The 23554-nt window shown below is 41.2% G+C and overlaps 1 protein-coding gene across 1 annotated transcript in view; it reads left to right on the top strand.

The window, feature by feature from the left end:
• ANKRD44 (ankyrin repeat domain 44) overlaps positions 1–23554 on the top strand; it is a 75955-nt gene that overhangs the window by 21487 nt on the left and 30914 nt on the right. Inside the window, exons 6-16 of the mRNA XM_086615565.1 lie at positions 434–521; positions 2818–2960; positions 4384–4596; positions 6040–6118; positions 9273–9387; positions 12178–12260; positions 13552–13669; positions 16099–16167; positions 16911–17051; positions 20392–20475; positions 21460–21571. Of these exons, the coding sequence (XP_086471691.1) occupies positions 434–521; positions 2818–2960; positions 4384–4596; positions 6040–6118; positions 9273–9387; positions 12178–12260; positions 13552–13669; positions 16099–16167; positions 16911–17051; positions 20392–20475; positions 21460–21571 (1245 nt within the window). The remainder of the gene's footprint in view (positions 1–433; positions 522–2817; positions 2961–4383; positions 4597–6039; positions 6119–9272; positions 9388–12177; positions 12261–13551; positions 13670–16098; positions 16168–16910; positions 17052–20391; positions 20476–21459; positions 21572–23554) is intronic.

The raw sequence follows: 23554 nt of genomic DNA, 5'->3' as shown, positions 1-23554 counted from the left end.
GGCAAGAAGTAGATACTCCTTGTTGAATGATCAAGTGGTTTTTAAGAGTGTTACCTCATGGTCTGGAGGAATCTCGTCCCAATCCACAAGAAAACCCCTTAAATTGGTCTTAACAGTAAAAACTAAGAGCAATGCTTCTCTTCCAGGCCTGCTTCTCTTCCAGGTTGTTTGCCAAGCTGAATGTGAAGCACACTGACGTAGCAGCACCATGCATGCTCTCAGCCCCCATTGGGACTTCTTGTCCTGGTTACTTGTGGCCATCACAGGTCCATGTCATTAACGCACACAGCTTTGAACAGTATTTGTGTCATTCACAAGTTCATCATTCAAAAGCAGGATTTTTGTGATCTCAACTTTATTGCTAGAATGATTTGTTGTGAACTGCTGAGTGTGTGATCTACAGGGTTGGTTTACCTACTGTTGTTACTTCTAGATGGTGAACTTGCTCTTAGCCAAGGGAGCAAACATCAATGCTTTTGACAAAAAGGACAGAAGAGCTCTTCACTGGGCAGCCTACATGGGTAAGGCTTGGGCTGTTGCTCCTCCTTTTTAATTTTCTATTCACAAACCTACAGCGTGTTTTAAAATGGACAAGAGCAGACCTGGCCATGCAAAGCGAGCATTGTATTTACCTTGAAGAGGGAAGGGTTCAGCTGATATGCATACGGACTGTCCATTTATGATTTTGCATCTGGTGAGAACTTGGCTATGGTTTCCTTTTAACACAGTTAATTGTGGGCTTTTTCTGTTGCTTTTTTCATTTTGGTCTTTTTATCCTGACTGTAATTCCAGCCTGAAATATATTTGGGCTTGAAAAAATGCAGGTTATATTTGTTTCAGTTTTTGCTAAAAACTACTTTCCATAAAATGCAGATGGATATGATCATAAATTTTGCTGTTTATCTGTGTTTATAAGTAGCTAAGTTATGATATTGTTACGAAGTGCTTCATAGGCTTTCTTCCTGTTAGGAGCAAATTGTCGTCTTTTGTCCCAGAGTGGACAAGAGCAACCAATTTGTCTATTCAGAACATCAGTGGTGTTACCAAATACTGCTTGATTAAATCGATTGACCTTATTGTTCCTTTGAAGTTAAAGGAAAATTTCCTATAGTGGGGCATTATAATTTAAAAATACTAGAACAAGATTGCCTGTGATAGTGGTCACACTTGTTCAAAAGCTTTTGTTGGCCAAGCAGTATAATCCAGATTATAATTTGTGAGGTGTTGTGTGCCCTTCGCCAGGAACTCTTTCATCTGACCTGTCAAAATCTTGATTGTAATCCTGGCACTTTTGTAAATGAGATAATAGGAGATTTCAAACTGTGAGAAAAGCATATTGTGTGGTTTTTTGATATACACAGACAGATGGAAAGACTCTTGCCAACGAATGTGATTTGGCTTTTGAGCTAGTGAGCTTTGAACTCCACTCTGTAGAGGTGAAAGGCTTTTACATTGTGTGGTGCAATTCCACATCTCTCTTGCTCTTAGTTCTTTTCAGAAATTCGTGATGTACTTTTCAAAATATTTAGATAACGTTTAAGGCCTAAATTAGCAATGAGATTTAGGAGTCTGTAGTATAATTTGGACAGAATTTAGATAATGAGACCTGAGCATGTTATCCTGTAAACCCTCACATGTTTTCTTGAGTGCTTAAATATCTTTGGGCACTGTGGTTTTTGTCCATAAAGTTTCCTAGGTCTTGCACATGACCAGAGCTGCCTCTGTCATGAAAGAGCTCTACAACTCAGATGGTGAACCACTTTATATGGTGCTTGACATAATAAATTTTTAATTCTGAGAAAGACAGCTCTGTTTCAAGATGAAGCCATAAGGACTATTCCTCAGTTAGCCTGGATTTAATTTCGGTAGTTAGGGCACTCTCTGGGAAGACAGGCCAGATGGTTTGAGACCTTCAGGCAGAGGAGGAAACTGAAGGTACAGGTAGGTTATAAATTGCGTTCTCAGATGCTCAGCTTTTCCCCAGTATTCTGTAGGGAGATCCTGATTCTCAGGGGTAGGCATTTCACACCTGAAGACAGATGTCCCATCGATCTGGTGGTCAGCTCTCAATCTGTGTGACTATCGAGGCTGTTGCAATTGGTTTAGCTTGCAGACTAAGTATGTGGGTATAGACTATGGATTCAGATTTAAACATTTTTAGACCTGTATTCAGGATTTTTTACACAGTTTTGCATTAATGATAGAGTTTCGGAGAGTCAAAAACCTGGTCCAAAGATCATGAATTCAGTAGAAAGTCTGGTGTTTGTATTGGTAGGCTTTGGATCAAATTCTGCACTAACTTGAAATTTAGTTTTCTGTGTCCTCAATGGTGCTAGAAAAGAGGATACCTTCATTTTATCGTTTATTAAAGTTATTTTTTATTGCTAACAAAAACCAACAAGTGTTAGCAGTTGTGCTTGCAGATGACATCAACAGGATGCTGTTCTGGGAGGCTTGTATTGTCATGCTCCTGTGCTCACTGTTCTTTCTGTAACAGGGAGAATGAAACACAAACTGTTATTTTTCGAGAAATAGATGGGAAAGAGGCGTGGTTTTGTTCTTTTAATGACTGGAAAACTAATTCAATAAAGAGAAATTTGACACATCTGGTGAAGGTTAATGCATGGATTTCTTGACAAGGCCTGGAGCTAGGATTAAGAACACTTACGAAAATGCCTTTTTATCCCCTGTAAAACTGTGGGAGCACTGTAAAACAGCAGTGAAAGGGGCAGTGCATTAGCAAGAAAGCAGTAATTTGGGAGATGCTAATGCTGTAGGATGGTGTACTCATTGATTACTATCTTTCATCTTTTGAAGGTCACCTGGAAGTTGTTGCCTTACTGATTAATCATGGTGCAGAAGTGACTTGTAAAGACAAGAAGGGTTACACCCCACTTCATGCAGCTGCATCCAATGGGCAGATTAACATTGTGAAACACCTCCTTAACCTGGGGGTAGAGGTACGTAGTAATGTGCTCTTCGTGGCTTCCATGTTTCTCCATGCGGGGATATATATTCTTTCTTATGGATGCTGCTACAGACATTGGCAGAGCTTCTCAAGAAAGTAGTTCACGTTTTCTGAACCGCCTTGTGCTTCATGTGGTTTATTGGTTCAAGAGCCAGGAAACATGGAGTAAAAACATGGAAACAGGAGTAAAAAATGTCTGATATGGACAGTAAGTTCCAGGCCACCTTGCTGAAGAAATCACAAAATACATGCTGTTCCTGCAGAGGAAGATGGAATAGTGAAGTTTCCCTTGGCTTAGCATTCCCTTTGATGTGATGAGTGGTAGTTCTCAACGTGTACTCACTGTGTACTTTACTAGACAGCAGTTCAGGCTGTTTAAGTTTAGGGACCTGTATTTCCTCTGTAGCTGACAGAGGGAAGGAAAAAGATTGTTTTCACTCTGGAAAAGAAGTTTTTTCAGGGCGCAGGCTTCTCTCAGCGTAATAGTGTCAACTCAGTGGTTCAAAGCATCAGTGAGATGACCAGAAGAGCCTGCACTGGTTAATGAGAGGTGTCAAATAAAGCCATTGCATTTGCCATTGCATTTTCAGCTGACTTGACCTGCCAAAAAAATGTCAGAAGTCCATGTTCACAGGCTGTTGACTGTGAAGTTGAAGGGGTATAGGTGTTTCCTATTATTAGCAGTGCTATGCTAATAACTACCTTTCAGCAAACTTCCACATTCTCCATCACTGAGGATATGATCTTGAGATGCTTGTATTTCGTGGAGGGGTATTCATGTCATCTCCAAGTCTTTTGTATAATCTGACTTGTTCTTTTTTACGGAACAGCACTTGGATACTAAGCTGTTCATCAGGAAGTAACATAATCTTAATTACATCTTTATAACACTGAGCTACTGAAAGTGGTTTCTTATTGAAGTGTAAATGGCTGTACAGTTTCACCTTCCCTGCACTCAGACACTTTCACTCCCTTCCCAAGATAAATTTTTTGAAAAAGCTCTTAAGCCTGATTCTGTTCACAAAAATTCAGTAGTCGGTATTTTAATTTTTTTTTTTTGTAGTAAAGATAGTGAGCTTTTTATTTATCCTACTTTCCCACTTATATGTAAAAGCTTTCCAGCTTGTTAGGACTTTTGTCACCTTCATCATTGTTACGTAGTCCTGCTGTCAGCTTTAAGTTTCATACTGGCTTTTAGAAATTGCCAGTAGGATAAAAAGTTAATAACAGTAAAGGTAAAGCATTCCAAATTAAGCTCTCTGGGAGTGTATTTTTGTCAATGAAATTTGCTGGTGAGAAATATGCCCTATGACAGTTCAAGCCTCCAGCTATTTCCATTTGCAGTACGTGATGCATTATGTAAAATGGTAAGCCAATGTCTGTAACTTTCACTGTGTCTCCTTGTCTCATTTTAGATTGATGAAATGAATATCTATGGAAATACTGCACTTCACATTGCCTGCTACAATGGTCAGGATTCTGTTGTTAATGAGCTGATTGACTATGGTGCTAATGTAAATCAGCCTAATAATAATGGATTCACTCCCTTGCATTTTGCTGCTGCCTCCACTCACGGAGCATTGTGTCTTGAACTGCTAGTGAATAATGGAGCAGATGTTAACATTCAGGTAAAACTCGCATTGCTGCTCTTCAGTTTTACTTTATCCTATTTGCATACCTCAGGAGACTGAAACTATAATAACGAGTACAGTATGGCTTTAAATCCTTGATGAAAGTAGAGTGATGCTGAGAATGTTGATCATTAAACTGTTTGGGTGAGATTACTTCCCAGCAGAGGGGCTCTTGGCGCCCTGATAAATATATTGACAGCTTTAAAGTCTAGGCTAGCCACTCTCCTCAAAGCATGAACTGCTACTAAAACAGAGTCCCAGCAGCTCTGTCAAAATGTTGTGTCAGGGACTGGTGGTAAGTCAAGGGACTATTCCTTTCTGGTGTTTTCTATCCCGCTACAATCTGAATGTAATTAAACCTGATTCTACAAAGTTCCTTTCGACTCCAGGGGAAGTGAGAACTGAAGGTTGATTGTTTACCTATTTTAGAGCCTGAGTTTACAAAGTCCAATTCTGTTTAGGATATGGGAATGCTCTTGAGATACAATTGATACGTTTTGATGAAGCTGAAACGGACTTGCTGCCATCTAACCGAGGGTGCTGGTATAGGTACCAGAAGACTTGAGATCTCTGAGTTCATATAAGATTTTGACTGCTTTACTTTAAACTCCGTATGTTTCAGTTTCTCATCTGTAAAACTGGTCTTCTAGCATTTAACACCTCGGGCAAATCCCTTGAGATTAGTGAATAGTCAGTGCACTATTTAAACTCACTATTATTAAAATGAAATTAGAGATTGTGCTTGTCAATGAATGCAAAACCCCATGCCAATAAACACAAAGTGATATGAGTAGTGAGGCTGGTACCCTTTCCTCACTATTTTCTCAGCTTCTCGGCTTCCCCAATCTCAGTTTCTTTCTCTAGAACCCAAAACATTGATTTCTACTGTCACTGCTGTTTTCTAATTGTCTTTTGTAGACATCCTGGTTTTGATTGTGTGGAAATTTATTAACCAAAACTTTTTAATATAGTGGCTTTTATTCTGGGATGTGTCTGTAAAATGAAGATTGATAAACAGGATATAATTATTAAAATTCTCAGAGGCTGCCTTTGCCTGGCTTTATGATTCCTTTGCTTTTCTTTATTCCCCTTGTTGCAAGGATTAGGGAAAACAATGACTGAATAAGAAATGTTACTTAAAAATAATATTCAAGAGTAATATGTCATATATCTGTAGGTTTCTGGCAGGTTTTGTGTACGGCCAGGCTGCAAGGACAGGCTCCACTCCAGCCCATTTCCGACTCATTGCTGAGGAACTGGTTTACTTGTATGCTTATATCTTCTGCATTTACCATCATGTACAGAACCAGTCCGACAGACTTCTGAAGCCAGTGGAGGTGTTATCTGAAGAATAGCTGTAGGATGTTGAGCTGAGAGACTTCAAATTGTTACCACCACTTTACATGCTAAACGGTCGTTTTTATGTTTTGTTTCTGTTAGAGTAAGGATGGGAAGAGCCCGCTGCACATGACAGCTGTCCATGGGAGGTTCACGCGGTCGCAGACCCTCATTCAGAACGGTGAGTTTCTGTGCCTGTTTAACAACTCGACAAAGATTAGGCATTTCCAAGGTTGCAATTTTTAGTTGTTCTTCAGCGTGCCGAAGGACTGCTCTGAATGCTGCTTAGCTCTCCATTAGCTTCTGGCTTTGAGCTGCAATGACAGCTCTCATTCCAGCGTGTCATCACAAGTTGAGATTTTGGTTGTTAACAAAATCTCATGTTCCTCCAGCTGATCTGTTGTGATTCTTAACCTGAAAACAAGAGTTCAGAGCTGTATTTAGGTCTTTTTTCTGCTGAGAAGCAGGCACAGCTTTCTTTCTCAAATTGTTTAAAAACTAAAAGAAGAAAAAGTTTCTAGTTGTCCTCCCTTGGGAGCCCTGGTATTCTTAGAGCTCAGACCATTCTCTCTACCCTCCACTCAGCAGCCGTACTTCTCTCACCTCCCTTAGCTCCACCTCTTGCCACTGTCTTCGTTAACTGTTGAATAAATACTCAGGAGGGTGACCCAGCACCACCTTGTTTGTTCTGGCATAGCCAGATAATCAGTCGTTTGTCAGGTATCTCTTTTGTCCAAGAATGCTACAGAGTATGACAAATATTGTTGTTGGAGATCTGGCAGAGGCCTGTTTCCGATTGACAGAGGTTGCTGTTAATGATTGTTTACTTACTCTTCCCAGCTTTGGCCCTATACCAGAAAGGATGGTCTGGGGTTTGTTGCTTGGTTGGTTTTTTTTTGTTTGTTTGTTTTCCAAAATCCCAAACTTGGAACTTAAGTGCGAGATGTTGAAGATGACTGAACGGTTGCACTGTAAATGTAATGACACTTACATGTACATGATATTGTATTTTGAAATGGACGTTTTCAGCGTATCATATTTCTTTCAGGTCGTCATGCAAATTGTCATATCTCTCTTTGGATAAATAAAGTAGTAATAATAAAAGAGTTTGGGCAAACTAGAAGAAATTGTGCTTTAAAGCAGTTTTTCATTGTTTAGACAAATATGCTCTCTGACTTACAGCTGTTGTTTGCTCTCTGTTGGATTTGTGTCTGAAAGGACTGGCAGTTCTTCATCTGTCCTTCACGCCTCTCTACTCTTCTTCAAGTTTCACTTCTTTCTTTCTTCGTTTACTGCCCCTCTAATTTTAGTATTGTACACAGATCTGATTGTGAATGACTTTATGCCTCATTGCCATGGGATATTGTGGAAGAGAGAAATGTCAATGATTTAAAGAAATGGAGTTTCTTTCTGCAGTACTTAATGAGTTGGCTAAAGATGTCTCAATTTCTGGCTGCCGTCTGTAGCGACTTGGAGAGGAAGAATGGATTACCTTAAAATTGGAAAACTTGCAAATGCGATACTTGTCTTTAAAAATGGGGAAAAATAAAAAGCTGGAGAATCTTGCATAGATCAGCCCAAAATTCTGAAATGAACGAAAGAATAAACCGTTTGTAAACACCTAGGGAGGAATGAGCAATATCTAGCATAGATTTCTCAAGACTAAAAGATGCTGAAACATCAAAATTCTCTTCTACAGCAGGGTAATAGGCTTTGTGAACACAGCACAGTCCTCTGGGCAGGTAATGTTTGTGGAGACCTCTACTTGATGGAGGCAGCACGCCAGGGAACCTGTTCAGCATTTCACTTACCTTTATTTACCGTTACAAAATGCTGTATAGTGCTTTGCTAGGAGTTTTCTTGTTGCTCTTATGGCCTGTTATCTCTTGTGAATAGTCGACATGCAGTAAATTTTACCATATCCTGATGTTAGCAAGACTTTTTACATGCTTTCATAAAGTATCCTCATAGCAAACTAGTGGAGGACTAAAGTATTACAATGTTGGTGCATAACTAGTTGAAAAACTGCGCTCAGAGATTAGTAATAAATGGATTGTTGTTGAAAAGGAGGGTGTAGTGAGGGAGTTTTCGGTTTCCCTCCTGGGTCTGGAACTGTCCAGTATTTTCATTAACAACTTGGATAGTGGAATAGAAAATGTGTTTTTAACATTTGGAGAAAACATGAAGTTGGGAGAGATTGTTAGTTTGGCAGAAGATAGAGTCAGAACAGAAAATGATCCTGTAAAATTGGAGACAGAAGTTATAACGCGAGTGAAGCAAAGGAAGGATCCCCCACACAGGCAGGAGTATCAGTTGGACAAGTTCAGAATGGCAACAGCAGGTGGGTGGTGATTCCTCAAGAAAGGACCTGGGGCTTGTAGAGGACCAGAAGTTTGTTGACCACAAGTCAACAGTGTCATGGTGCTTTAAAAAAAAAAAAAAGATTAACAATGTGCATGGTGCTGTACACTGTAGAGGAGTGTATAGATAGGAGCATAGCCAGCAGGCGTGAATTAATCCTTTTGCTCAGCTCAGCATTGGGAGATGTCAGCTGTAGTACCGTTTCTGGCTTTTGACATTTTACTTCCAGAAGGATGTGGGCCAACTGGAGAGGGAAGGACGAGAATAGCTGAAGTGCAGCAAACCTGACTTACAAGGAGAGACTGAAAAAATTACAGTTCCTTGGTCCGAAAAGAAAACAAGGACTTGATAGCAATCTTTGCATGGATCAAAAGCCACAGCAGAGAAGAAAGAAGGAATCTATTTTTCCTGCTTATGAGGATAAAACATGAGATGACAGGCTTAAATTGCAACAGGAAAAGTTCTACTTAAGCACTGTTTGGTTCCTCTTTGGTAAGACATGGAGAAGGCACACCACACGCCTGTTTGCAGTGTGTTCCTGCTGGCCTCTTGAACGAGCTCTATTTAACATTGTTGTCTTACAGGTAAGGCTGAGTGGCAATGCCTTTATGACTGAGGGCATAGTTTCAGCACTTCATTTTGTTAGTTTAATTCAAGGCATCCATTTGTACCTTTAGGTGAGCAGCAAGTCTGAATCCTACTTGACCCCTGCATGTCATCCTGTTCACCTATTTCCCACTGTTTTTTCCCACTGCTGCAGTTGAAGAGGGAGGTGAAAATGCTGCTGCCAGACCACGTTCAATAGGAGTGACTGGCAGCTGACAGCCTCCTGTGTGCTGGCTCTTGGTCTCTGAAATTTAGTGTGTCTGTGGCTGGACTGGTTATGCTGTATTCGCTAGAGAGAAATAACGTTTGTGGTCACTGGTTCGTGCTTAATCTTTCAGTGTTGAGCTGTATGAAAATGTCTTTTGCAGGAGGGGAAATCGACTGTGTTGATAAGGATGGTAACACCCCTCTGCACGTGGCTGCAAGATACGGACATGAGCTTTTGATTAACACCCTCATAACCAGCGGAGCTGACACTGCCAAGTAGGTAGCTGAGGTGGAGCTGTTTCTAATGATCATGGAAACACAGTTACTCCTCAGGTTCTGAAGTGTGAAGGTTAAAATGTCAAGAGAAAATAGCAAACCTGAAGGTAAACAGAGAGGTGTAAGACCAGAGTAATGCAATGCCATGAGGGATATCTGTACCAGGTGTTTAATAGCAATATCTGATCTCAGGAATGTAGGTTTTCAGCAATTACCTCCACACGTCTCCAAAATACGATTTAAGAGTGTTCTACCTAGAACCTACCATGGAAATTAGTGACTTCTCTTAACTTACCTAGTTAGGAGAATCTGCTTTCAGATGCGAATGAGCTGGTTTCTATCCTGACGATAACTTGCAGGTCTCAGTATTCTGTTTTCTTGATGATGTTTAAGAAAATGGCGCATTTGCCCATGTTCTTTTATCGAGTACGTCTGTCACCATGCAAACTTGGACAGTGGAACAGATCTTCGCTTGACAAGGATAATGTAATTCCACAGACTTCAGCTAACATCACTAGATTTTATTAACATAGGCAGCATGAAGATCTTGGTATCTAAATAGATGTGTATTTTTCCTAGCTCTTTTTCTGGTACAGTAAGTCTCTGTCTTGTCTTGAGGTTTAAACGGAAAGTGAGATGCCATGGGATAGCTCACTCTTGGAATCAAGGTTATCCAGTTAGAAATTTCTATTTCACACTTGGGTGACTGGAAAATGGATCGAATAAAGTACTTTTTCCTAGCAGCAGAAATAAGTGAAATAGGAAGTTGGCTCAGACATACCGGGTGGATCCAAACGGTGCTACTGTCTGTCCTAAACAAGGAGCATTGAAACGCTGGGAATGGGCTTTCATATGTGCTGCACGTAAATAACTCTGGCTGAGCTCCCTGAACTGGCTTTGAAAAGAAAATTCTGCAGCGTTGTTAGCAACAACTGCAGACAGCTCAGTCAGTCTTAGAGGCAACTGCATTTAAAGGGGGTAGTGTGTAAGTGATGGGAGGAACCAGCGTGAACAGTGCTATAGAAGTGTGACACTGGTTAGCAGATGTGCAGATAGTGTATTTCCATGGAAACCAGCCAAAACATGTACTGGGTGGAAATCTTGACCTAAAAGAAGAAAAATGTTGCTTTAGATAACTAAGTGGTGGAGGAGAGAGAGGGAAATGGGTGTAGGAAGAAGCACAGCAATACACAATATCCAATGTTAGCTTAAATAAATGAATCCACAGCTAAAAAATGCAGCTTATTTATACAGATGCAGCAGCTTGGTGGAACTTGTGCTGTGTCCTTCAAAGAATAGGCTGTCATATCGTCTTTTAATAGATTTACTCTAAGATGTAGATGCTGACACTAGTAAAATTAAAATTTGTGCAGTACCACAACTCACTTCTTAATGTAGTGAAGCAGCAAAGAGGACATAAATAATGTGAAGACAGAGGAAGGATGGGCCTGTGGATTCTGGAAAGAGTGTTTTCAAAACAAACCAAAATTAGTTAAATTTTGATTAGTTATTAGTTAATATTAGTTAAATACATGTATGTATAAAATGTTGGAGAGAGCAAGATGTCTTTCTAAACACCCACATTCATTTTTGTCTAAGGCTTCATAAGTAATTATGATTTATGATAAGACTTGCAGAAAGACTAGTTCCTTTGTGTTTGAGTCTGTATCTGAGGTGATCATACTTTCCCATCCACCAATTGTCTTGCAGAAACGACGGGCAGATATGAATCCATCTGCTATTGTTCGAGAGTTTGTCGTTTTTTGAAAATGTATCTGCTGAAGCAGACAGTAGATGCTAATCTTGTCGAGATAGTTGGTTTCAGAGACTCCATGCTTATGTGCGCTTGGCAGACTGCTGGGAAGATGATATTTCTAGAATAACAATGTGCTTTTCACAAAACAATGCCAAATGACAGCAGCCAGGTTAAATGTCCAAACCCAAAAGTCTTCTAGACAGTAAACAGCAGGATGCTTAGGGGCTGAAGTGGAATGATTTGCTGATACTAAGAAAAGCTGCTGAGTGCTCACCGTGTTTAAAAACTACGTGGTTGTCGGATACAAATTTAGCCTAATGATAGGTGCCTACCTTTTGTTTTATCCCGTGTGTCTGCTCTGGGAAGTTTATGGTGTGATTGAAAAGAGGGTCATGTGTTAAAGGAGGAGGGGGAAAGTGAAGAGAAGTGTGAGCAGAGTAGCTGGAGCAAATAGGAAAATTAAGATGTTTAGTTCTTAGGATGTGGGAAGAAAACTCTGTGTGTCACAGCAGCTTGAAGGAAAGTGTGAAGAAGAGTCATTAACTACCCCAGCCCCTAGAGAGAGGGAGGAAGGGGAGGCTTTGAAAACCCACATGAGAGTTATCTAAAGGAGGTTAACTGTAGGAAAAATGGGTTTCGGAAATAATATTGAGAAGATATCAGCATTCACTTTTACCTCCAAATGGCAGTTGTGGTGTGTGTAGCTGATGCAGAAATTTGTGCATCCCACGCTGGGAAATTGTCTCCAAGCAATATCTGGTCTCTCGCTTCCTCCCTCACCTTGGCTTTCGCCTGGAATTTTTAGAAACCTTCCTGCCACATTCTGTTCAAAGCGTAATGCCAAGATGTTGCTGTATCAGAATATTTTTAACTCCTGAGAAGGCTGGTAAGGAAATACAGATAAAAATAACATAGCAGGAAGAACCTTCCTCGAAAAGGATAAAACCTGCTGCCTTTGTGGAAGGAGCTTTTGATGTGTAGAGTCTGCATGCGACCTGTGTTTTCACACGTAACGAGGCTGCTGTGCCTTTCAGGTGTGGGATCCACAACATGTTCCCTTTACACTTAGCAGCGCTGAACGCTCACTCAGACTGCTGCAGGAAGTTGTTGTCATCGGGTAAGTCGATCCCGCGGTGCCTGTGGAGCTGGAGTAGTGTGTGTCTCTGCTGCCTGCGGCCCCTTTGTACTCCTTGTCGTGGATTGTTCAAATGAAAGACTTCCTGTGCTGCTGTGTTCGGCTGCGTGGTGGAGCGTACGGGAACGTGCCAGGCTTTCCTAACGGCATGCTGGTACTTCCTTGCATCCTGTATTGTCCATGCCCAAAGCTCTTTCCTCCTGGCAGGTTCAGAGAGTTCACCAAGAGCAGGGAGGAAATTTAGGACCCTTTTACCAAACTGTAGGAGTGTGAGATACCGTTTTGTTTTGGGTTTTTCTCCCCGCAAAGGAGTAATTCAGGAAATTATCTCCTTGGGGCCTGCACTGGTGCAGGTATTTACATCTCACTGATGATGATGTATTTTAAATACAGCTAAAGAATGTTTCTGAATCCGTACAGAGTAAAGGAGTTAGGCTGCCCAAATCTCTGTGGCACAAGAGGGGAAATGAGTGAAAGTGTAGTGTCGAGAGAGCCGTCTCAGAGTCCTCACCAGAGCCCAAAGCAGAAGAAGCAGGAGTTTGCTGATGTAACCATTTAAAAAGAGGCAGTAATCAGGTGTCAAATCCCAAATTCTTTTTTTCCAGGCAAGAGTTCCCATGAATTAAAAAAATCACAAGGCAAATCATGTGCTTCTTCTAGAAAATTGCTTCATTACTTAACACGTAGAGTCTCCTACAACTATTTTTCCCCTAAACTTTAGTCCTGTAGGATATAGAAAAAGTGTGAAAAATGGCAATTACATATACCATTACATTAAACCTTGGCACTCTCTGGCCTTGACCACTAGATCAGGAAGGAAGAGAAGCAGCTCTGAGTGACCAGAGTTAAGACTGCCAGGGTTATATCTTTGGCCTTGTGCATCTTGGTGAATATCCCCACGTGCTCCTGGAAGCCTCTTGCCAACCTGAAAACCAAACACGATAAAAACGGTCCCATTTCATGTTCAGGCTGACTCTGTGGTTTTTCCTCATTTCTTCATGTTTTCTGTCTTCACGTCCTGCTGTCTCAGTCCTCTTGATAAGTATCTGCCTCATAAATGCCTGTCACATGGTTTTAAATAGGGATGTGGCACAGAGCTGGATGCGGAAATAGATGCTCGTCGACTTTGCAGCTCTTTTTATAGAGCTGCCAAACTGAAGCAGCCGCTCGCCGTTCCCGTGACAACCTCTTTCTGACTGTAGTTGCTTGCGTTCTGTTTTTTTCCAACTAACTGATTTTTCTGTCTCTGCAATGTTTCTTGTGGTTTAACTAGGACAAAAGTATAGCATAGTGTCCTTGTTTAGTAATGAGCACGTGCTGTCTGCAGGCTTTGAAATAGACACCCCTGATAGTTTTGGAAGAACGTGCCTCCACGCTGCCGCTGCAGGAGGGTGAGTAGCTGTGACTGTTGTAAGTTATTTCGTGGCTTCGTTACATGTTTGGTGCCAGTCAAGTTGACTGTGCCATCCACAGAGGAATTCATCGTGGTGCAAGGGAAGCCAAGTGGTCTGATGTTAAGTTTGGATCACTTGAGGCTGTCTTTTGCTGCTGCCCTCATGTAGGAGTTGCTTGCAAAGTAAAGGAGATGGTCTCATTCTCTCTACGGTAGAGAGCTGGGTTGTGATTTGAAGCATGGGTTTCAGGCACAGGGTAAAATTCTTTTTTTCATGCCCCTGTGAAGACTGCTTCAGCTTTTAGTGGAGTTACTGCATATTCGCCCAGGTCTTTCTGCTGCCATAATGGTTGCTGAGGGCCAGCAGTCAGCAGGAAATCATCAGTTGCTAGGGCAAAACGAGGGAGGAGAAGGAGCGGGGACTCCAGGAGCTGCTGGCAGGGGGCTTATTCCTGGCCCCCGCATTTGGACTGTGTCCTTGTCCAAAAATGCAATTATGCAACAGTGCCCATCAGATTGGAACCCTGAAGTCCAAATGCAGCTCATCTCCCTCTTTTCCATTTTTCAGGTGCAAGTTTAAAAGTTTCTAACAGAAAAACCAACAAACCAAAACACCAGCAAAAAAACAACTCCAAAACAACCATACTGCTCTGCCTCCAAATTAGAAAGTCAAAAGACAGTTAGTCTCTCAGGGTGATGCATTCCTGATAAGTGCTGGGAGGCCAGAAATGGAAACAAATGAAAACTGAAATACGTCAATTTAACTTGTAAATATAGCATCCAGTTAGTTTAAATATTTCCAAGTAATTGTCAGTGGAGTGCTGTGAAGTTAACCTAGCAGAAGGACAAAATGTTTGGCAAGCATTGAGTTTTGACTCTTCTGTTGAGGACTTAATGGCTCAGAAAAGAGCTGAAACAGAGCCCTGGCTAGAACCCCGCGTGGATTCTCTGTGCTTATAGCAAGCAGAAATGGTCATCCACAGCGAATACTTGGCACTCTTTCTGGAAGTTGTTTGTTCTTCTCAGTGGACCAAAATGTATATCGCGAAGTTTTTGTTATTACAAAACACTAATAAAATTGATCCAAATCGTGTTTTCATTATTCTTATTCTTCTTGATACTTGCCTCATATTAGTAGAGGAGGCATGACTGTTGCTTGGATGGAGATTACAGTAGTACAGTTCAAATGCTACCTCCTTGATAAGGCTGCAACCCAACAGAATAATAAAAACAACCTGGAAGCCCTAAAGAGAAGGAGAGGCTTCATAAGAAGCAAAAGTTGCTTATGAAAATAAACCATATTTTTCCAGTGGTTTACTGCAATTGCCATCTCTAAGAAGTGTTTTTATTTTTAGTATGTTGTGGTGAATGTTCTGTAGCTATTTTATGCAATAGCAGTTTAGAGTAGGGATGAACATACGCCAGCATCCAGTCTCTTTTTTTTCCTGGAGCTGGAGCTATGCAAAAGGCAGTAGTTTTTTTTCCTGACACATGCCTGTTACTCTCGTTACATTAATGGGAGTCGCATGGGTACTAGGAAAAGAACGTACTTCCAAGGCCTGCTCATCTGGTTGTGAACAGATGTGATTTATTGCCCCGCTGAAAGACAAGGAGTCTTGGAAAGTGCTGTGCTTCTTTACATCATTATTTGTCTTGGAGTCATACATTTATTTGCTCAAATTACTAAAGATGAGAGAATTCAGCTGTTTTATTTTCTGTTAAAAATCACCTGGCTGTAAACAAGATGGAGAAGCAGCTATGACGTGGTGAATTCTTTCAACAGATACAAAGCAATGGAGCCCAACTCATCCACTTATGTAAATGCAATATTGATAAGACAATCATTTTAAATAGCAACGTCCTCTTATTCAACATAGCACTTAGAGATGTGCTTAAGTCTATCAATAGTCAAGAAATCATATGAGAATAAACCTAAAAGTAACTCCTGTGATTAAATCTCACTAAGTAAACAGGATTTGAGCAAAATGCTTTGCTGAACGGGGGTGGATTTCGTTAAATGTCACCTCTTCATTATTAGGCTGGCATTTTATAAGCTAGCAACAACTTTTAAAGTTCTCTTAGGAAATACTAGTTCAGTAGTGAAGCGTTGGGGTAGAGCTCCCATTGAAAATCTCCAAACACACTGAATTTGGATTGCATTTACTATGTTCTCTTTGGAAATTTTTTTTTTCCTTTGATTCTGCAGAAGAGAAGTTTGAGATTTTCTAGAAAAAAAAAGGAAATAGTTTTTTAAAGCTTCATTTTCTGTTTGATTGAATTTCACATTGTAGTTGGCTGTACCCTGGTTTTGCATGATAAATAACCCGAAAATTGTTAGAGTAACGTTTTCCTTTTGAGGACCAGGGGGCAGCACAGATGTAAACTTCTGTTTTGTTCATGTTTTGTTTTCTTTACATCTTTTTCCAGTAATGTTGAATGTATAAAACTCTTGCAAAGCAGCGGAGCAGATTTTAATAAGAAGGACAAATGTGGAAGGTACGTAAATTATGAAGCTTGTTTCAAAAAGAAAGAGAAGGAATCTAGCAGGCAAGGAAGAAAGACCGCCTCTGTCTGGAAATCATATGTTCTATGAAAAATGACAGTAGAATAAAGTAGGAGTTTGGCCTTCCCTGCAGAACTCTTGCTGCTGCAGTTATATGCCAGACAGACACGTGCAGACTTCATTAAAGACAAAAGCCATCCCACGCTCTTGAGTTTTCAGTTTTAAAAATATCTCAGGTTTATTTTTCTTCCTTATTGCTTCTCTTACTGTCTAAATTCTTGTTCTTATGTGCCCCAGACAGCACCTGGGTTATGATGGGAGGATTGCTGTTATTTGATGTGCTTCCTAGAGATATTTTTTCCGCATATGAAGTGTTGCTATGAGTGTTGCCATGCCTGCTAAGTAAGATGCTGTGAGGGACACCGTGCTTTGCTCTGCCTCCCAACTAGAAGGAAGTAGTGAGTATGCAGAGCAACAGCAGAGGCTGTCACTGAGAGTGGGTTGTTGGCAAGACACACATTGAGAATCTGTATCTTACTAGGCTTTGTAGGAGCACCAAAACTTCCTAGTAACACAGTATTTTGTTAAATCTGCATAACTTTGCATTTCATCACAGGAACATAAGGCACCGACACTGACTGCTGGAAATCTGTAGGAATGCAGCAATTAAGATTTGTCGTTATCCTCGGTGGTGCATGTTGAAAGATGAGGTAACAAATTGTCACTTACATTCCAGGACACCTTTGCACTATGCAGCTGCGAATTGTCATTTCCACTGTATTGAGACACTGGTGACAACAGGAGCCAATATTAATGAAACAGATGACTGGGGACGCACCCCTTTGCACTATGCTGCTGCTTCCGACATGGACCGAAAGTAAGAAAGCCTCTTTGTATTCCTTGTTTAGAGTCTTTAGCAAAATTAGTGTCATTCTATTCTCTTCGTGATGCTGTGTCATTTGAGCCAAAAGAACGAACCCGCTAGCAAAGGAATTTCTCTCCGATGTACGCATAACTCCACACTGAGTTGCTCTGACTATAAGCCAAATCCCCAGATGATGTGGCGTTTCAGCTCTATGGTTTACCTTTGATGTAATGCACAGTTTTGCAGCCACCCTGTCCTACTGAACCATTTTCACAACATTTTGTCTTCTGCTTTCCTCTGTGTGGTTTCCTCACAAGAGTAAGCGCAGAGAATTTGTTGCATCTGTTTTGTCGGTCCATCAGAAGGGGTGGAACAAAAGGCGGCAGAAGGAGAGGTTTTCCTAGATGGGCTGCAGTGACAGACATCTGGCCGTTCTGACAGACTTTCTGGAAAAGATGGGATAAATCTACCCATCAGTCTCTCTCTGCTGTCAGAGCTGATAAAAATGCTTGCCCTCTCCAAACAGGTTGCTTTTTAGAGACTTTTAAAAAGAGAGAGGCCTGGTGAATATCCTCTGGTGGAATGCAGTGCTGCTCTTGTGAGAAAGGGGGAAAACAGCTGTGAAACTTAGAAATCCTGTGGTTAGTGACTGCAATTTCCAATTCCCAGATAGTTGCATAATTTGGCAATCTCTTCCTTATAGCATACTGTATTAAAAAGCCTCAATTATCCTGTTTGTTCTCTCTGAAAACTGTTAGCGACCTTTATTTTAGATCATCTCATGTTTCTCTGTCTCATTCCTTTACATACTAAGGAACTGCTTTTTTGGTTTCTTGTATAGTGAGATCTGGTAAAAATACGCCTGGCTTATTCCCAGCAGAATACCACCTCAGAGCCACTGCAGGAAAACTTTGGCTTAACTTTATGATAGAGGTTTGGATGCCATACCAGAGCCTGAGTAACTGCTTCATCATTTGCTGTGAAAATACTGATAATAAAAATGTCTTCTCTGTCCCCCTCAAACCTGAACAGTGCTGGGAAGGCGGCAGCAGGACCTTCAAAGGTCTGTGCTTGGCGTTACAATCAGAGTATGCTCGTAGAAAGGATCTCACCACTGGCTGTTTCTAATTCTGTCTTGCCAGGGTGAGGTGTTACTCGGGGTGTTGAGAACAGTGATTTGGTGTGTGTTTTTCAGCTTTTGGCTCTTCGTAGGTGAAGTTCCTGCATTTAAACAAGCTATTGGTTAACTTCAGGATGTATCTACTTCTATCATTAATTAAAAAAAAATAATCTTTAGTCACATCCTGATCATTAGCAGGAATATGTGGCCTTTTTTTGCCCTCATAGTCCAAACCAAAATTGATTCTGATGTGGTGATGCTGTCTTCTCATTAAATTTCCAGTTTGAGATGTTCTGGAAGAAGCCGTGTTACATAGATGAAGTGCTATTTGCAGTCCGTGATTTTATAGGTCAGCCTGTTTTTGTTCCTGCTGAATGGCAAAACAACTCCCAAGGTCAGGCAATCTCAGTGCAAAGAACATTCATAATTATTTAACTTTGAATGTGGGCAGTTAACGAGCAAGGAGAAGTCTTGGTGCAGCGAGGTTGCCCTACTGTTTCAGCTGTTCTGGTAACTGTTGTTGCTTATGGTCATCAGAAAGTACCCTTTCCTGCAATGGAAATCACAGCAGCATTTCCATTAAATAGACGATTGCAGTTTCTGAGTATATACTGTTTCTCCAGATCATCACTTACTCTGTTCAGGGAATCTTATTTTGGGATCTCACTGATTTGTACTTAACTGAAAGCAGACGCAGGCAGGACTTCAGCACAGCACAAGTACTGTCTATGAGCTTACCATGTTAATATTCAGGGAAGTTATCTTATTAATAATTGAGTTTTCTCTGAGTCAGTGGACATCGGACAGACCCTGGGTTTGTAGAACAATCCATTATCGCTGCCACTCACAGGACGAATGTCAAATCTTGATATTAGAAATGGGAAATGACATATTAAAGAAAGATTGTAAAGAATGTTCTGCGTTGTGCAGGATCCAGTCTGGAATTCGCATGTTATATTGGGATTGAAATTATCAAACTGTCCTACAAACCTTTCAAGCTACTAATCATGATGACAGCAAATTGGGAGCGTATCCTGTGTTAGCCTCGGTGGCCAAGAAAGATCATAATCACAAGCTCATGATTGTAAGATCACAAATCATAGTCTTCTGTCTGCCATTCATCCAGCTGGGAAGCAGAGGGGTCAAAAATGATCCAGGTGTGCAGGAATATGAAGACATGCTGAGCTCTTTGAAGAAGCTAAAGAGTCGGACCGGGAGATCCACACAGCATTGCCAAGATATTTCACAGAAAGCAAGGAGAGTCAGTCACCCAGCTAACGCAGATTCAAGATAGACCAACGTAGTATCAGTGATTAAAGTTTCTCCAAATCTTAAATGCTAGAGAAGAACTAGCAGGTTATTGTAGGAAGAAGCAAGCTGTGGTAATCCTGAGTTCCTCTCTGAAATTGTGTCCAGTTCTGGGCCCCTCAGTTCAAGAAGGACAAGGAACTGCTTGAGAGAGTCCAGTGCAGGGCCACAAAGATGATGGAGTGGAGTGTCTCCCTTATGAGGAAAGGCTGAGGGAGCTGGGTCCCTTTAGCTTAGAGAAGAGGAGACTGAGGGGGGACCTCATGAATGTTTATAAATATGTAAAGGGTGACTGTCATGAGGATGGAGCCAGGCTCTTCTCAGTGGCGTCCAATAATAGGACAAGGGGAAATGGATGTAAGCTGGAACACAGGAAGTTCTGATTAAACATGAGGAAGAACTTCCCAGTAAGGGTAACAGAACACTGGAACAGGCTGCCCAGAGAGGTTGTGGAGCCTTCTTCTCTGGAGATGTTCAAAACTCGCCTGGACGAGTTCTTGTGTGATCTGATCTAGGTGGTCCTGCTCCGGCAGGTGGATTGGACTTAGATGATCCTCTGAGGTCCCTTCCAATCCCTGACATTCTGTGATTCTGTGAAAGGAAACAAAACGCACAATGTTGCTGTAGGAGAAATGGAAGGATTCTAGAAAGTGATTATCAAACTGTTTCTGATAGAAACTAGAATTTTCTGGATTTTTGTTTTCTGGCATTAACTTGCAGGACAACAAACTACCATGTTGTAGTTGTCTCCGTAGCTTGCAAAACTTATTATGGAGTACACTCATTTAACTTGTAAAATTCTTACTGTTGGCTGGAGGAGGTCAACTCCTTGAAGACGAGATTGGGAATGGGTGGCAGACTATGTCAATATTACTGGTATGACATTTTGAAAATAAGTTACATTTTTCTGTCCTCTCTGCTGAGAAGAAAGAGTATTTTAGGTAACTCCCATGAAAATGCTGAAGAACTTGAAAGAGCCAGTGAGATGAAGGAGAAAGAAGCTGCATTGTAAGTTTGGTGTCAATAAAGCAGTTAGCCCTTATTTCTGGAGAATGCCACTGCTTTGGGCTGCAGTTTCACACTCTGCTTTTGCTCATTCTTTGCTCTGCGAACACAGTGCTTGGCTTTAGTGAGGACTAACCTAAAGAAAAAAAGCTCTATGCTCTTCTCTGTGCACATATTCCCTAATATTTCTGTTTCTGTGCTTGTTGCTCTTTCTTCATTGAAAATGTACTGCTTCAGTAATTTAATAATTCTATAGTCTTATTTTAATGCTTTGCACTGAGTATGTATGTTGCAAAAGAAGTAACCTCTGGCTTCCTCAATGCGTTTACTTGAATTGACATTTTCGTCTAGCTGCTTAATGATTTTTTTTTTTGGTGTTTTAAAAATCCCCTTTTTCATATGACAGCCTTACCTTCACTACAAATTACAAACTATGGAAGAAAGTACTAATAACAAAATAATGATTTCTTGATGGTATAAGAAAAAGTGGCAGGAGCTATAAAAAGCATAAGGGATCCTTTGAAAAACACGATTTAAAAAAAAAGCCAACAAAGAAGAAAAGATATTTACGTACGTACACGCCAGGAAATGAGCTCGGTTTTTATTTTTCGACTTGGCGTAGCGAATATTTGGAGGTCAGTGGTTTGATGTATGAGTTTTTACATGAGTAGTAGCAGTTCTAGGCTGTTTACAGCATGGTACAGAGTCTTGTAGTTTTCTTTCAAGCTTTGTAATAGAAAATCATTTTGTAATCTAGAGTAGCCACAAAAGTTAGGTTGAAGATTGGTTTTTATGAAGATGATCTTCAAAGGTGGGTTTTCTGTTTAGAAAAAAGATGAATGTGGGGAGCTATTGGTGAAAAGTGATTTGAGGTGCTGCTAGAAATACAGAATTAACTGCCAGTTTTCAGTGCCACTCCTAGCTGCAGTGTGGGATGTGTCTGTTAAATATTGTAACCTCACGTTTACACTAGTGAATTGTCCACAGGTGTCTAGAGTTCCTTCTACAGAACGATGCCAATCCGTCCATCCAAGACAAAGAGGGGTACAACACTGTGCATTACGCTGCTGCATATGGTCACCGGCAGTGTTTGGAACTGGTGAGTGCTCAGACAGTTTCGGAAGTCTCTTATCTGCTGATATATATGTCCATGTGCATATAGTGCTTATAGTAATCTGAACTACCCTCCTGGTTCCAATTTGAGTTCCTTGGATATTCACGGATCAGTGAGAACCTGCAATATGGTGCAGTAAACTCAAATATATGCAACCAAGTGTATCTTGAAAACATGTTAATCTTGATAATCCAGTCCTTGTTCAACAAGCTGGTGCTTAAGTGTTGGTTTTGAGTGGAGTTCATGTACGCTGAAATTATTTTGAACTGTGATCAAAATACTCCCAGTGTATGTGTACGTACCAGTAGTAAGGGATAGTTCCCAGTGCATGGCAGTGTATGTACCCTGTTTAGCTGGCACGTTTTCTGACTTGCAAACTGAGAGAGTAAATAGTTTTTGTCAGCGGCATACCTGCAGTGCCTTTTGCTCTGGTTGAAACAATAGCAGCATTGATAAAGTTACCACAATCAAGATTAACCTTGTATGCAATGTAACTTTTTTTGTTGTTGTTATTGTTGGTTTTTAATGGACCTGAACAATTAGAAATTGCATCTCACAAGAAGCCAAAAATTTTTAGCCAAAAGATGGATTTGAGAGATGTATAGTATGCATTTGTGGAAGTTCATCACTTGCAAAAATAAGTGTCATGAAGATGGGTGTTAAATGAACTGCTCGATATACAGGGTGATCCAAAATTACTGTCACATATAAATAGGCTTCAATTGCTTTTCAAAGAAAACTCTAATTAGAAAATTGTATAGATATTCATGCTTTAGTAAGAACACTGTGTGCTGTTTAGTGTTTTATGTTGTTTGGTCCTTTCTTTCTTTATTGAAGAGTCCAAGTACTTAATTGTTGAACAGGAGCTCTGCTCTGACATGGCCGAGCGCTGTCAGGTGCTGCCACGGCAGGAGAGGTGCCACAGATGGCCTAGGCAGGGTCACAACCGCTGGGAAACCTTGACCTGGAATTACGCCAGGGCAGCCCTGGCTCGGAATCACAGGAGGAATGTTGAGCCTTTTTAGCTCCCACCTGCAAGGATGTATATTTAGGACACTTAAAATGTCACTGCTCCTTTGTTGCTTGGGGCAGTGAATTTGCCCGTTCCTTGTTTAGAGCCTTTTCCTAGAGCTGATCTCTGGTGACGCTGCCCGCAGGGATGGAGCAGTTGCCCATTGGGAACAAAAGCGAATGTTCTTGGTATTTGTTGGGTGTGTATGTAGAGTAGCCTTCTCTGTGCTGTGTACAAGCCTACGCTTGCCCGGCCACAGCAACGCGTATTGCAGCCTCACCCGAGTCTTAGCACCACATTCCTGCGTGACTTCCGTGAGCAGAGATGGCTGTAACAGCACCTTCGCTGGGGAATTCTCTTCCAGCCTGCATATCACTGCTCCTGCGTGCCGCGAGGCGCGGAGCAAGGGCCCCTCTCGGTCCTTTTGCTTGTCGCTGTGCGCGTTTTCTGGCAACGTATCGGTTGCAGGCAGCGACCTGCTGTCGAGCCCCGGTGCTGCTTAGGCTTGCCAGGCAAAAGGAAGGGCTGGGAAGGCAGTGTGTACCAGAGGTGTTGGGTTTTCTTTTAATACTGGAGGGTGAAGTGCAAACTGTTGTGGGCTAGAGGGAGCTGTGCAGCAAGTGCTTTATATTTGGACAGAGAAATTCAATGTTCTTCCATGTCAATCTTCCCCTATTTGTGACTAGAGATGGCATACAGAAACCCAGGGTCAAGCATCGTTTGCAGAGTTATAGTCATACGGCTGTTCTGTGTACACCAGTGAAAGAAAGCTGCTGTGAATTTTAGCCTTTGCATGCAAAAGACCACAATTGTGCACTAGGGTGTCTTACCTGAAAGTGTTTCCAGGACCAGGATTTTGCCATCGGTGTTTAGAGGTTGGCAGGCATCTCATTTTCTATCTGGAATACAAAAGCTACATGTACCAGAGAGCATTTGTGCTCGATCAACAGTAGGAC

This window comes from Tauraco erythrolophus, chromosome 8 (assembly GCF_009769465.1).
Source record: "Tauraco erythrolophus isolate bTauEry1 chromosome 8, bTauEry1.pri, whole genome shotgun sequence".
Classification (NCBI taxonomy): domain Eukaryota; kingdom Metazoa; phylum Chordata; class Aves; order Musophagiformes; family Musophagidae; genus Tauraco; species Tauraco erythrolophus.
Note: the sequence above shows the minus strand (reverse complement) of the source record. Positions and strands in the feature narration are given on the sequence as shown.